Below are 14,814 nucleotides of genomic sequence, written 5' to 3' on the forward strand. Positions count from 1 at the left end.
TTTCCAGTTGTTATTTTCTCACAAGAAGCAAACGATCACTTTCAACATTAGTATGATACCTGGCCAAATTTTTTAATCTCACGTAACTTTGGCCTCGTTCACTTCACAGATTCGAGTTTTTAATTTGACCTGAGATGTGACATTTTCTAAAAATTTTTTACTGTAGTAAAAAAAATTGATGTGATATTTTTTTAAAATTTTTTACTGTAAAAACTTAAAATTAAAAACTCAAATCGGTGAAATAAACGAGACTTTTAATAGGCTACCGACTTGATCGACCTTACTCAAAAGAAAAATGCAAGGACTTGCTCAGTCTCTGCCACCTCAGATACTGTAATTCGAAACTAAAAACGAGGGCATTATCGTAAACAAGTTCAAGCAACAAACGGTGAGCCACTGCGATCTCAATCTCAATCAGCCATCAACAAAACCAGAGAAAAGACCACCCAAAAAAAAAAAAAAAAAAAAAAGAGAATAGATCGTGCTTATCACCGTATCCAACATAGAGATGTCTTCAACCTTCAGCGGCGACGAGACTGCTCCGTTCTTCGGCTTCCTCGGAGCCGCCGCGGCTCTCGTATTCTCCTGTACAACTACTCGGATCTCTCATATTCTTTTTCTCCTTTTCCAAATCAAGAAAAAAAAAAGTAAGAGAAAGTCACATACTTTGTTCATTGCAGGCATGGGTGCCGCTTACGGGACGGCGAAGAGTGGGGTGGGCGTGGCGTCCATGGGAGTGATGCGGCCGGAGCTCGTGATGAAGTCGATAGTGCCAGTTGTTATGGCTGGAGTGTTGGGAATCTACGGCCTCATCATCGCTGTCATCATCAGTACCGGAATTAATCCCAAGGCTAAGTCTTACTATCTATTTGATGGCTATGCGCACTTGTCGTCTGGCCTCGCTTGTGGCCTCGCCGGCCTCTCTGCCGGCATGGCGATTGGGATCGTCGGCGATGCTGGAGTTCGGTAAGCTCTAAACGGTTGTTCGATATTAGAATTGAGTTCAATTGAATGATTCATTGTGATTTAAGGATTCTTTTTTTTTTTTTTCCCTTTCCCCCAAATTAGTTGGAAGAGGATCTTGCTGTTCTGTTAATTCCATATGCTGTGATGATTTGGCTTGTGAATTTTGATACTGGATTTATGGCTCTCAAATTAACATATACTTCCTAGGTTGATGAGTATTTCTTCTTTTTTCTTTTTTCTTTTTTATTTTTATCATTTGGACTAATTAACGAATGAAAGTCTCAAACTTGAAACCCATCGAACTATATTTCACGTGACAAGACTTATTGGTCTGATGGTTTCTGTTTCGGACTTCACGAATTGTTATAAATTATAGCAGTTTTGGACTTGTAGTATAACTGTGTGAGACGAGTGAATTGTATATAATGACACTTATGCTTTTTAGTGAGAAGTCATTTGGCTTAACTTTTATTTTTGATCTGTTCTTTTCTGTTAGTTTTTTGGCTTATTTACTTTTCCGAAGTTGGCTTGCAGATTTATTGTTTGTGTTCTTTGACTGTGGTTTTGCTAGCAATAATAATACACATTACGTGAGATGGCATTTCTCTCAACTCATCCTTTTCTCTATTCTATTTTCAGGGCTAATGCACAGCAGCCAAAGCTGTTCGTGGGCATGATTCTTATCCTCATCTTTGCTGAAGCACTTGCCTTGTACGGTCTCATTGTTGGAATCATCCTCTCATCCCGAGCAGGCCAATCCCGCGCAGATTAGAGACGGACGGTCAGGTTTCTCACCAAGTTTCTTTTGCCTTTGGATTTCTTAAAGCATATATCATTGGATTGGGAACGCTTTATTATTTTTTTGGTGGATATAATTCTCAAGCTGATGTCAAATTCCGTGTTTATTGCCATTTTGCTTGTGTAACAGTTGTATTCTCAATAAAGATTTATTAGTCGTTGAGATGTTAGATGACGTTTATTCATGTCTCTATGAGGAATATCGGCGTATCTATTGGACAACTTAGCTTCTGGCTTAAGCTATCATTTTTAGAGTTGTAAAACGTGGGACAGATAGCAAGGCTCGAGTTAATCTTCTTTTTTCCCTAATAGTTTTTTGATAGTTTCACATGCTGCGTCGTCTATGTTGCGAAATGCACCCAACTTGTAAGTCGGATGAATAACGATTTTGAACAAGCTTTTTATGCTGATGAATCCGAACTAAAATTCGGGTATGTAATGGATATGGTACTTGGATTTTGATTACTTTCATTTTGGTTTCATCAAATAATTGCGTGATCTTGTTCTTTGACTGATTTATATTGTAACGTGTAAAATATTGCACTTGTTATAATGATCTATGATGGATAAATTTCTTGTTACATCATCTAACTTTACAAGTACAATGTAGAATTGATTCTTCTCGAAGTATTTAAGCCTTTATCTATATTTTAACAATAAAATTTAGATTGGTGCAGCATTATATTGTAACTAATTTTATGCAACCTAGTTATTAGATATAGAACATTTTGATAGAGTATGAAAAGACTAATCCTCTGCATCCTTTTTCACTCACACAGATCTTTCAAATTGCATTTAAGAAGTAAGAACTGTTTGTATGATTTTACATCAGTTACATTTTAGAACCTTTTTTTTTTTTTTTTCTTTTTTGAATTTGGAAGTGAGAGTAACAAATACTCCTTAAAGTATATGAACTTGAGTTTTGATCTTTTACTCTTAATTAATATTTTTTTAATCAAATAAATATATTAGTCAAAAAATTATTAATTAAAAATAAAGTGTAAATATTCATACTATGTATTCTAAAGATAAGTTCATTTTTTTTTTCCATTTTATTTAAAGAAAAGTGAGAGAATATAAATTCTACACAGTAGCCGTACCTAAAAATTTGCCGTCACTATTTAAAGATCCGTTTAGTTTGTTAATTCAAGTTGAAATGTGACTTTATGTGAGAGTTTTTTACTGTAATAAAAAAGTTAGATGTGACTGTTTGTAAGAGTTTTTTACTGTAGTAAAACTCAAATTCTAAATTCAAATCAGCGAAATGAACGAGCTATAAATTTATTATATTTCTGAGTTCATTTAACAAAAGGTGTTTGACAATTTGCTCCTTTATACCGGCTGTAGTCGGTTTTGTGTGAAGGTTTTAATAGCTGCACACATTTCTAAAAGGTTGTTTTTGTAATATGTTATCCTAAGTGACGTTATGATTGTCATTTTGTACCAATATAATATAAATTACAGGTGCAAAATGGGTATTCGCATAGCAAAGTGTAGGGAGAAGTTGGTAAATTTGTGAACTAAAGTAGATTGATATGCTTGTAACGCCAAAACTGGCATTTGTAATATGGTAGCGTTTGTATGTAATAGCCTGTGAAGTTGTCGTTTTTTATTTTGTTTGTCGTAATAAATGACATTTACGGGTATGTAGACTGAGTTCGTAAAGGATGCACTTATGTTTATCATTACGTAATTTATATGTTTTTGTTAATTAAAATTTTTGTGCAATCTATGCTAATCGGTATAATTTAATATATATATATATATTTATTTAACATCAAATAAAATTTGTTTATCCTAAAAGTTAGTTAATTGCACATGTGAGTATCATGTTCTGTTGACCCAAATTTTCGTGTCGAGTTCAAGTCGATCCATGTGTCACTCTGTTTAGGGAAAACGTCATTGAGATTTGTACCGTTTTGCTTAATATAAATAATTTAAGTATTTAATTTATTTACTTTGTCCATTTATCTATATTTTAAATTGTTAATATAAGTCACAAATCTTATACTTTTCATGTAATTCAAATTAAATCAGTTATAAAAATTTGTCAAAAAATGTTTCTCCATATTAATATATATTTTTAATAAAAATTTAATAAATTAAGTCAATTTGAGTCAATCACGTGTCAATTATTACCATCCTTAGAGTAGATGATAAGATTGTAAGAACACGTAAAATGACTACATAATAATTTGTCCAATGCAATACAAAGTAAAAAATAATAGAAATTTGTGTACGTTAAAAACTTGAGGATGAACCATAGTGTTGCCGAGAAAAGTACTCTTTGGAAGTCTTGTGAAAATGGCGTTGTTTCCCTGAAAAATTATAGTATATGGTATGACTTATGAGAGGCTGAATGATTATCTTGATGGTGTGGATCTATGCCTGAGTTGTACGGATGCTTTGCCTACTGTTGTATTATGTCATTAACTAAATGTTGGAGCTGGATTGTTGTGTAGCTGCATTAGGTTGTGAAGATTGGCTTGGATACACGTTAGTCACCTTATCAGGTACTTTGTGGTTTTTATCATCCACAATTATCAATAATCAAATGATTCACTATTGGTTAAAAAAATAAATTATTATCTTATCTATTTAGCGATATCTTTTTTTATGATCCTATAAAATTTGTGCTATAATAATACTGGTGTAACCAGTTAATTTAAACCATTCCAAAATACATACATAGAATCCGAGAGGAGAAAAAAAAGAAGCTCTCATGGCTAGAGGCTTGGTGTATCATTAGGCATCTGGTCACCAAATTTTACTTACAAGCTCGTCATTAGATGCCGAGTCTATGGTGGGGTTAGTGCCACAAGTGCAGGAGGACAATTGCTAGATCGATTTTATGATAGGGAAGGGGTCGTTGTTGGTCTTGAGGTGTTTTTAGATGCATTGGTCCTTTGTCTCGACCTTATGAAGTTTTTGGTCTGAGAGAGAAATTGAGTCGTCTTGTGGGCACACATCATCCTTTGTCACTATCACATGTGTATGTTTATGAACACTCGTCTTTTTTGCCATTTTCTTTTGTTGATGTTGTGGGACCTCACTCTCCTTTGTGTTTTGATGCTCTCACTTGTGGCTCTTTTCATCTTTCGTTTGTAATAATGGCAAATCCGATCCAAATTAGTTTAGGTTATTGTTTTATTTGCTTAGTGTTTTGTTGTTTATTTAGTATGCAAGATTTATTTCTTTGCGGGTTTTGTTTTGTCTTCATGCTACAGGTTTCTCGACATAGGTTAATCATTTTTTTTTTCTATCAACTGTAGATGATTTATTAAAGAGTCATAAATGTACTTGAATTTTAGTGTACCTTTTTAAGTGATTTTTATTTATGAAGTCTGGTACATACTATTTTTTTTTAGTTTTATTCGAGTTTATTGATAAAATCAATTATCCATCGGCACAATATTTCCTACAATAGGAACTATGTGTATGAATTGTTGTTTACAATTTTTTCATATTTTTGAATATATTATTCGTTGAAAAAAACCATTCCTCAAAATAACGAGAAAAAAATAGAGAAAAAGAAAAATCAAAGCAAAAAGAGCTATTCTAAAATATTCATACTTTTTTTTTTGCGCGTGAGAAAATATTCATAATGATAATCTATATCTATACATACTTAAAGAGTTAAGGAGTTGACTTCTAAATAGATCACGTGTTGGCCTGTATGGAGGCCACATATTGGCCTCTACTTTTTTTTTATTCTCTTTTTTTTATTTTTAGATTATTTTTATATTTTTCTTCTCTCTTTTTTTTCTTACATATATTATTTTTTTATTATTTTTCCGCCACTATTGCCTTTAGCAGTAAATTTTTTTATTTCATTCACTAACCGTGAATGAGTTTTTTAATATGGGTGGACAGAATACAAAATGAAACATATAGGCCTCGTTCATTTCACCGATTCGAGTTTTCAGTTTTAGGTTTCTACAGTTAAAATTTCTCAGAAAATGTCACATCTAACTTTTTCTGTTATAGTGAAAAACTCTCATAAAATGTCACATCTCAGCTCGAATTGAAAACTCGAATCCGTGAAGTGAACGAAACGAATATATAGAATGTTTCGTTTATCTCTTCATAAAAATGATCTTATGTTTATAATCATAATTTATTAAAACATCTTTGCCTAATTTAAAACATGCATTTTAATGTTTTTATTTTTTTTTCATTTTAAATATTGCGTTCTCTAATTGTGCTTAAATAAACTTTACTTCTTAATATGTTTTCATTTAAATAATTTTAAATATGTGCTTGCCTTGCCTAAATATTTTTCTTTGTTCAACATGCTGAATACGCGCGTCGAAAAAAGTACCAATTCCATAATAGCATTTCCCATTTTTAAATCCAGAAAATAACTGTCAGTGTTAACAGGTTGCCGGTTAAAAGATAACTTACTTGCCCCTGAATGCCCTTGATCAAAACTTACCGTTCGATCAAATATAAAGTGAAATAATGTCACATCATATATTTGTACGGTCCAGATAGTGTCTGTGGAATGGGTGGAAATGCAATTTCGTTGGACTTGTAGCCGTGCTCTGAAAATTGAATCAACTTTTTTTTTTTTTGGGAGGAGGCCATTATTGACTTTTTCGTATTTATTTATTTATTTTTAATCTGGCCAACAACTATCGACTTCACAAGTCGCACGCAACAAAATGCAAACGAGGCAACTGAGTTGGGTTAGCCCAAATAAAGCGGGAAAACCGACCCGCCAGGATCAGGAGAAATGGGGGCTATTAACTATTCGATTGTTTAAAAAAAAAATCGTTAGATAGCGGTGACTTGACCGATTCGCACCCTGTAGTACCGGTTTGATTGATTCACCGACTCCGAGAAATGGCAACGACGAGCTCAGTAGGAGTCGGAGGAGGCGGCGATTCCGGTGGGGCTCCGAAGATAGCTTGGAACGAGGCTCAGAGAAGGTTCGAGACGGAGGACAAGAAGGCGTACTTGCAGTACGCTCTAAGGGACGATGGCAAAGTGATGGACTTGGTCCACACCTATGTCCCGCCCTCCAAGAGAGGCCTGGGCTTGGCTTCTCACCTCTGCGTCGCTGCCTTCGACCACGCCAAATCCCATTCCCTCTCCGTAATCCCCACCTGCTCTTATATCTCCGTGAGTTCTTAATTTCTCTATCTCTCTTTCAATTCAAATAATTTCCCCATTATTGATTTATAATATGTCGCTGTTGGTGGATTTCTCTGCTGATCGGGTTTGTTTCTGCTGCTTAATTGAGGATTTTTATTCCTTTTTTTTTTTTTTTTTTTGGGTTTTGATTGTCGTTACTTATACCGAATTCGAAGTGTGGGTGTTTGTCCGCGTCTTGCTTGTTTGGGTTTCTGATAGTTTAGTTTACCCGGAAGTAAATTTCTTCGTGTTAGAGAGCGAAAGAGAGTTGGATTGGGAAAGCTAGGGTTTATAGGGGTGCCACAAAAATGAACTCTATCCCCATGGATCAGATCCCAAAGATGAAGAATGATGAGAGTGTTGTTGCCATTTTTAATTTTTGTACTTCTACACTTTCGTTCTCTTTTTTTGTGTACTTTTGTTTTATTCCTTGTCGTTTTCTCAGATATCGTTCATAGAGTAACGCTAGCATTTTCTCGTTTATGTTGTGTACTTAATTGCCGTTTTCCTGTTCGGCTATTCCTCCTCGTTGTCGCTCCGTATCTTTATCTCCTTGCTTTTAGGGCATGACACATATCGACGTCCTTGTTGTCTTTTCATTATTTATTTCGTTCACCACTATCGTCGTTTTTATAGTCTTGCGTTTTTACTTTTTCACCATATAGTTTGTGTTGTCGTTTTCACTTCAAATGTCGAATTTTTCCTAGTTCTCGTTTATTCTTCGGTTCTTCCCTTGTCGTGTTCGGCATTTTTCTCTTGTTTCGTCGTTTTCCCCTTCGCTCTCTTTTTTCTACTATTTATATTTTTTTCCCAGTTTTTATCGGTTCTTCTTTGCTGTCGTTTTGTATCCTGTCGTTGGTCTCGTTACTTGTCGTTTACTTCAGATGTTAACCTTTCCGTTTCGCTTTTCGGCGTTTTGCTTCTATGCACCATCGTTTTCCCATTCTTTGTCGTTTAGCATTATTTAATTTGTTTGTAAAAGATTTCTGCATATAGAAGCTTTACGGGTTTCTTTATACATGCGAGGAAGTATTATACTGAGTTGACATTTTTCATTTCTTGGCAGGACACTTTTCTTCCGAAGAACCCTTCATGGAATTCTCTCCTTTATTCGGAAGATATCAAATCGAATATATAACCACTTAAATTGTCAAATGCTTTACCACTTGGATTTCTTTGCAGTTGTAAGGGATTTCCCGAGAATTATCTTCTCAGAAACAATAATATGTTCAAGAATAAGTTGTTGGAGTAAAATTTCGTTAACACTTATCCAACATTTTTAGATTAATAATTTAGATTAATAAGTAAATTATCTAAGAAAATTAAAAGAACACTCGAAGAACACAAAAATTTCTGAAGGAATAACAAAAACAAAATGAAAACAATCACAAGACAATTATATTCAGAAATGAGTGTCCGTCCTTTCCTCTCAAACTGAAGAAATTTATAGTACATTAGGATTGAGGAAGTTTAATTCTCCCATTAATTTGAGAGTTTATTCTCTCTTAATTACAATGAGGCTCTTCACCTTTTTGTGAGGTAAAACTGATAAATAATCAATGAGAATTAACTTTTAACCATTCAATGTCTTCAATTAGCGTCGGTTACTTCTCTTGATAACATCACGCGACCTTTGAACTTTCGGCTCGGGAGAGCTTGGGCTCCGTCGAGCCTTTGAATTTATTGCACATTTAATGATTCTGGAAATGCCGCCCAACATCAACCCCCAGTCCACGAGTGTCGCACGCCAAGCAAAGGGGACTAAAACCTGCCTAGAATTTTTCCCCCATTTTAACCGAACATTGTTTCCCCCTCCCAACATACCATGAATGTCGAATATTTGATGAAGATTTTCTAAAATTTCTTTCATTGTTTTCGACAAGCTCACATCTGCAGAATCCATGAATATTCTGAATGTATATGCAAATTTATTGCCAAAAATCATCTCTCATTACTTTTACAATTCTGAACAACTTCCTTATAAATTCAAATTGGAAAATCTACGGGTGCTTCATCACTTGAAGAAATCCTTCCCACTTTGTGACGATTTCCATGATCTATTGGCATATTTTAACTTGAGTTTATGCCAACTTTGTCCAAATGCGCTACGTCATGCCATCGCTTGTTTTGTCCTTTGGTGGAAACTTGGATTGGGAGATTTGACTGTCAACAAATTTAGAGGCATCTACGTAAAAAAGAAAACACCCGGGCACAATGATTCTTTTTACTTCCAAGTGAAACGAAACATCAAACTCATCTTGAATTGTCTTGAAAATGACAAACACTGGAGATCTTCTTGGTTCATAGTTTCTGAAAATTGGGACATCAACCCAAACGTGATTCTTCCTAAGCCTAACAAGGTCATCCTTTCTCAAGAAGCACTTGACAAGATTAGCTCTGCGAAAAAAGCTGACGAGGCAATCAGAAACACAAAGTATCTTCTTGCTAAAGAAACGTTAGATGTCCATTGGCTATGTGACGCTAGAACCTTATCTCCTTCCCCAACGCTAACTTTTGATCCAGATGTGTTGTTTAATGGTATGTCTGACGCGACTACCTTAGAGGAATCTTTGAGTGGTACCGGGGCATTGCTTGATCCATCTTGTTCTCTGAATGACATGGAATTATTTTTGAATGACCCTATTTCTGACGTTTGTCAACCTGCTGACGCTGCTATCTTTGACAAAATAGGTGTGAATTTATCAACACTCCCACCTGACCTCTTTTTATGCTTGTTATACATATTTTATTACTGATTTTTTGTTACCTTTTTTTTTTTTTTTTTTTTTTTTTTTTTACAAATATGGCTAGCAAACGTGATTCCAGACTTCCTTCTGAGCTTCATGGTGATGGCTCTTGCTCACGTGAGCACCACGTGTCTAGACATTTTTCCAAGGACTTGGAATCTCACTTGGCATCTAGGCCCATGAGGCCCCCCAGCCAATCAACCTTTGATCCTGATATTTTCAAAGAACGGATGAAGAAGCGAAAGTCCTCCTTTGACGTTCCACCTACTAGCCTTAATCTACCAACTGCATTAAATCTTGACTCCTGTGCACTAAATAATCCACTTGCTCCTTCAAGACTAGCAAAAAAGTCTTCGAGTCATGAACCTGGCCAAACCTCCAAAGATACTTCCACTCTAGATGTTGTGACTGACGGGTTGGTCCGCTTGTCCATCCACCCTTGCCACGATCCAATGTTGAAAAAGATGGAGAAATTTGCACCTCGCAATCATATTGACGAAGCTAAAAAATGAGAAGCCTTCAACTTGGCTAATTCAATCGAGCGCTGGATTACTGAGGTAAACCCCCACCTTTCCTTTATTGAAATTTCCTGAACCCAAATTGGGCTTAGCTTTATCTCTCTCCTTCTTTTTTAACGTTGGGATTTTCTGAGCCCAAATTACACTTAGACTTTCCTAAGCCAATTTGTTTAACCCTCCTTTTTTTATATTTTAGCTCTGTACAGATCTTATTGTGTACAACTCTCGAACAAAAGAAATGTTTGAAGAGGCAAAAGTAATTACACCAAAATTAAAGGAATCTCAGGACAATTTGAAAGTGACACAAGAGAAATTGCTTCAATCTGAGAAATTGGTTACGCTGACGGAGAGCATATCAGATGGTTAGAAAGCTAAATACAATGCTCTTCTGACCTCCTCTGAAAATGATAGGAAGACTCTTGTGGAGACTAAAGCTGCTCTTGATATGTCTCTAAGGGAACTCGAGCGAGTGAAGAAAGATTTGGAGCTCTGCCATGCCAAGTACGAGGCTAAAAAAGTTGAGCTTGCTGAAGACGAGTTCTGAAAAGGCTAGGAAGAAGCCAAGAAGGCAATCATTTTCTATAACAAAGACCTTGACCTTAATCTATCATTTGATCCTCTTAGGCCTCGTTCATTTCACCGATTTGAGTTTTCAGTTCTAGGTTTCTACAGTAAAAAGCTCTCAGAAAATGTTACATCTAACTTTTTCTCCTACAGTGAAAAGCTCTTAGAAAATGTCACATCTCAGCTCGAATTGAAAACTCAAATCTGCGAAGTGAACGAGGCCTTAGTAGTTCTCACGTTGTTCAGACTCCTTCAGCTCCTACACCAAATGACTTTAATCCTGATGATGAGATGACTGAACCTATGAAGGATTTAGAAAAATCACCAAGTAGCGATCCTCCAAGTATGGATCCACCAAGCAACACCTAGAAGCTTTTTTTTTTTAACTCTGCACTCTATTCTTCATGCTTGCTCTTGTGTACTTGGGCCCGGTTGGCTGGCACTTTTTAATTGAAACTTGTTATTTTGTTATCTTTCCTGCAACATAATAATTTTTTATTTTTCTTTGCAATTGCTACATTTTATCAATGTAGACTAGCTAAATTTTTTTTTATTATTTAGAGTTATCCCATGCCCACCTAGGGTCAGGTTTTTCCTTCAGCTAAGTTTCTTCCTCGGCTTAGGATTTCCCGTGCCCACTTGAGGTCGAGTTTTTCTAAGTCGAAGCTTTTTTTTTTATTTTCTCGTGCCCACTTGGGGTCAGGTTTCACTGAGCTAAAGCTCTTTGGATTTTCCTGTGCCCACCTAGGGTTGAGTTTTTCCAAGCCGAAAGTTCTTTTTTTATTTTCCCGTGCCCACTTGGGGTCGGTTTTTTTTCCTCTTTTTTTTTTTTGAACTGATACACTTCTATCCCCTCATTTTCTTTGTCATATTGAACAAAATGAGAAAGAAAATATTAAAAGAAGAAATTAGCAAACACTTCGACTTTATTTAGTAATAATATGTTTCGCCTGACAAACTTGGCGTCCATCGAAGTACAAACACACACTAAACTTTAAACTTTTTAACTATTGATAATACTTCCTAAGGTGTTCAACATTCCAAGAGTGAGTTAACACCTTACCCCATTTATCCTCAAGCTAATATGTTCCAGCACAAACAACCTTGATAACCTTATATGGCCCCTCCCAATTTGGCCCAAGTACACCATCACTTGACTTCTTTGTGCTTTGGTTAACTTTCTTAAGAACCAAATCACCTTCCTTGAATTTCCGTTCCTTAACCCTTGTGTTGTAGTACCGAGCCGTCGCCTGTTGGTATACGGCTGCACGGATGGTTGCTTGTTTTCTCTTTTCTTCTACAAGATCGAGATCAGTGCAGAGCTCCTCATTATTATGATCTTTGTCATAGGCTTCGACTTGATATGTGGGTATTTTGACCTCCGCTGGGATCACTGACTCCACTCCATACGCCATGGAAAATGGTGTCTCACCAGTAGAGGTTCTACTTATGGTGCGATAAGCCCATAGCACTAGCGGTAGCTCCTCTACCCATGCACTTTTCAAACCCTCTAACTTCTTTTTCAAATTCTCCTTTATAGTTTTATTCACAGCCTCAACCAGTCTATTGGCTTGCGGATGCTCAGGAGAAGAGTAGCTCTTTTGGATCCCCATTTGTCTACATATGCTCTTTAATTCTTCATTATCAAATTGCCGAGCATTGTCAGTGATGATCGAATGAGGTATTCCAAATCTACAGATGACTGATTTCCAAATGAAGTTGGTTACCTTTGCTTCGGTGATTCGCAGCAATTCTTGAGCCTCCACCCATTTGGTAAAGTAGTCAATTGTGACGATTGCATACTTGTATCTTCCATTGGCGAGTGGGAGTGGTCCAATGTCGATTCCCCACGTAGCAAATGGCCATGGGCTTGAAACAGAGGTCAAAGGTTCTCCTGGTTGCCTTGGGATATGTGAAAAATGTTGACACTTATCGCAAACTTTGACTAACTTTATCGCATCTTTTAGCATGGTAGGCCAATAATACCCTTGGCGAAGTGCCTTATGTGATAGCGATCTTCCACCCGAGTGATTCCTGCAAATTCCTTCATGAATTCCCCTCATCACGTAATTGGCTTCATCCTTGTTTAAACACCTAAGGTAAGGCAAAGAATAACCTTGCTTGTACAACTTTCCATTGATAATTAGAAATCCATTAGCAAGGTACCTAAGCCTCCTCACCTCATTTTTCTCTATGGGTAATTCTCCTGTTGACAAGTAGAGGAATATTCGAATGATCCATGAACTTGCATCTTTGGGGCTTAACGCACAGACTTCAACATGCTTAGCTATACTTGATTGCTCTAGGACCTCAATTGGCACATTCCCAAGTTGATCCTCATCCATTTCTGACGCCATGCGAGCAAGACAATCTGCTTCCATATTTGCGGCTCGGGGTACTTGCTCTAACTCATGCCACTTGAATTTCTCAAGTTGATCTTTCACTTTTTGCAAATACAAAGCCATGCTCTTCCCTTTTGCTTAAAATTCTTCTCTGACTTGGTTCACTATCAACTGAGAATCGCTATATATCTTTAAATTTTCAATCTGCAATTCTTGAGCAAGCCTCAGTCCTGCAAGTAATGCCTCATATTCAGCTTAATTGTTGGAAACTTTGAAAGCAAACCGCAAGGCATAACGGATCCTATCATTTTTTGGGCTTATCAGAATCAGCTCTGCCCCGCACCCATTAACATTCGATGCTCCATCCACATACAACTGCCACACCGGGCCAAATGGTTTTTTGAGAACTGAGGCTTGACTTGATTGCGGATCTTCTGGAATTTTACGTTACAGAACCGAAATCGTGACTTCTTCATCTTCCACCACTACTGGATATGAAAACTCTGCTACAAAATCTACTAATGCTTATCCTTTAATGGCCGTCCTTGGTTTGTATTTCACTTTAAACTCCCCTAACTCAATTGACCACTTTGCTAGTCGCCCAGACATATCTGGCTTTTGAAGGACTTGCCTCAAGGGATGATTCGTTAAGACTATTATCGGATGAGATTGAAAGTATGGTCGTAGCTTTCGTGAAGCCATGATCAGTGCTAAGGCCAACTTTTCCATTTCAGGATAACGTGTTTCCGCGTCTAGCAAGGCTTTACTAACATAGTAAATCGGCCATTGCACTTTTTCTTCTTCCCGAATCAATACTGCACTAACTACATGCTTAGACATTGCAAGATAGAGATAGAGTTCTTCACTAAGCTTCGGCTTTGTAAGGAGTGGAGGCTCACCCAAATATGCCTTAAGGTCGTTGAATGCTTTTTCACATTTTTCGTCCCACACAAAATCTTTTCCCTTCTTGATAGCTTGAAAGAATGGTTGACATTTATCAGTTGCGCGAGCAACGAACCTGTTGAGTGCGGCTACCATTCCAGTTAATCGTTGAGCGAGGGGACTTCATTTCTAGCAACGCTTTGATCTTTGCAGGATTAGCCTTGATTCCACGGTGGTTCACCATGAAACCAAGAAATTTATCCGACTCCACACCAAAGGCGCACTTAGTTGGGTTCAATTTCATTTGGTACTTCCAAAGAATATGAAAGGCTTCCTTTAAATCCTGCACATGGTCTGTTGCCTTCAAACTCTTGACGAGCATATCGTCTACATACACTTCTATATTATTTTCTATCTTTTCTACAAACATCTTGTTCACTAATCTTTGATATGTTGCCCCATCATTTTTCAATCCAAAGGGCATCCTTATGTAACAGAAAAGACCTATATCCGTTGTAAAAGCAGTTTTGATTTGATCAGGCCCGTGCATGTATATTTGGTTATACCCAGAATATGCATCCATAAAGCTGAGTAACTCATGCCCCGCCGTAGCGTCTACGAGCTGGTCAATCCGTGGAATTGGAAAGCAATCTTTTGGACACGCCTTGTTCAGATCTGTATAATCAATACAAACCCTCCACTTTCCATTTGCTTTCTTGACTAATACCACATTTGCTATCCATTTTGGGTAGTGCGCCTCTTTAATCGTCTTTGCTTCAAGCTACTTCTCCACCTCTTCATTAATTGCTATGTAGCGTTCTGGATTGAAGGATCGTCACTTTTGAACTTTTGGCTTATGAG

The 14,814-nt window shown here is 36.7% G+C and overlaps 2 protein-coding genes across 4 annotated transcripts; both read left to right on the forward strand.

Annotated features, from left to right (window-relative positions):
* Positions 1–428: 428 nt before the first annotated feature.
* LOC21408174 (V-type proton ATPase 16 kDa proteolipid subunit) lies at positions 429–7,986 on the forward strand. 3 transcript variants are annotated; one of them, XR_002902909.1, is made up of 5 exons: positions 429–587; positions 681–966; positions 1,606–1,747; positions 4,227–4,277; positions 7,967–7,986. XR_002902909.1 is itself a non-coding variant. In XM_024170834.1 (4 exons), the coding sequence occupies exons 1-3, from the start codon at positions 509–511 to the stop codon at positions 1,736–1,738; spliced, it is 498 nt and encodes a 165-aa protein (XP_024026602.1). In that variant the 5' UTR covers positions 429–508; the 3' UTR covers positions 1,739–1,747; positions 1,895–2,235. The 3 variants fall into 3 exon arrangements, 2 of the variants coding, with proteins under 2 accessions (XP_024026602.1, XP_010104504.1); XM_024170834.1 differs by lacking the exons at positions 4,227–4,277; positions 7,967–7,986 and adding an exon at positions 1,895–2,235; XM_010106202.2 differs by lacking the exons at positions 4,227–4,277; positions 7,967–7,986 and having other exon boundaries at positions 1,606–1,943.
* On the forward strand, positions 6,456–8,160 carry LOC21408175 (acetyltransferase At1g77540). The gene is made up of 2 exons (XM_010106203.2): positions 6,456–6,888; positions 7,967–8,160. Exons 1-2 carry the CDS (start codon positions 6,610–6,612, stop codon positions 8,036–8,038), a joined length of 351 nt encoding a protein of 116 aa, XP_010104505.2. The 5' UTR covers positions 6,456–6,609; the 3' UTR covers positions 8,039–8,160.
* Positions 8,161–14,814: the final 6,654 nt, after the last annotated feature.

The sequence above is a fragment of the Morus notabilis genome, unplaced genomic scaffold (assembly GCF_000414095.1).
Source record: "Morus notabilis unplaced genomic scaffold, ASM41409v2 Scaffold485, whole genome shotgun sequence".
NCBI lineage: Eukaryota > Viridiplantae > Streptophyta > Magnoliopsida > Rosales > Moraceae > Morus > Morus notabilis.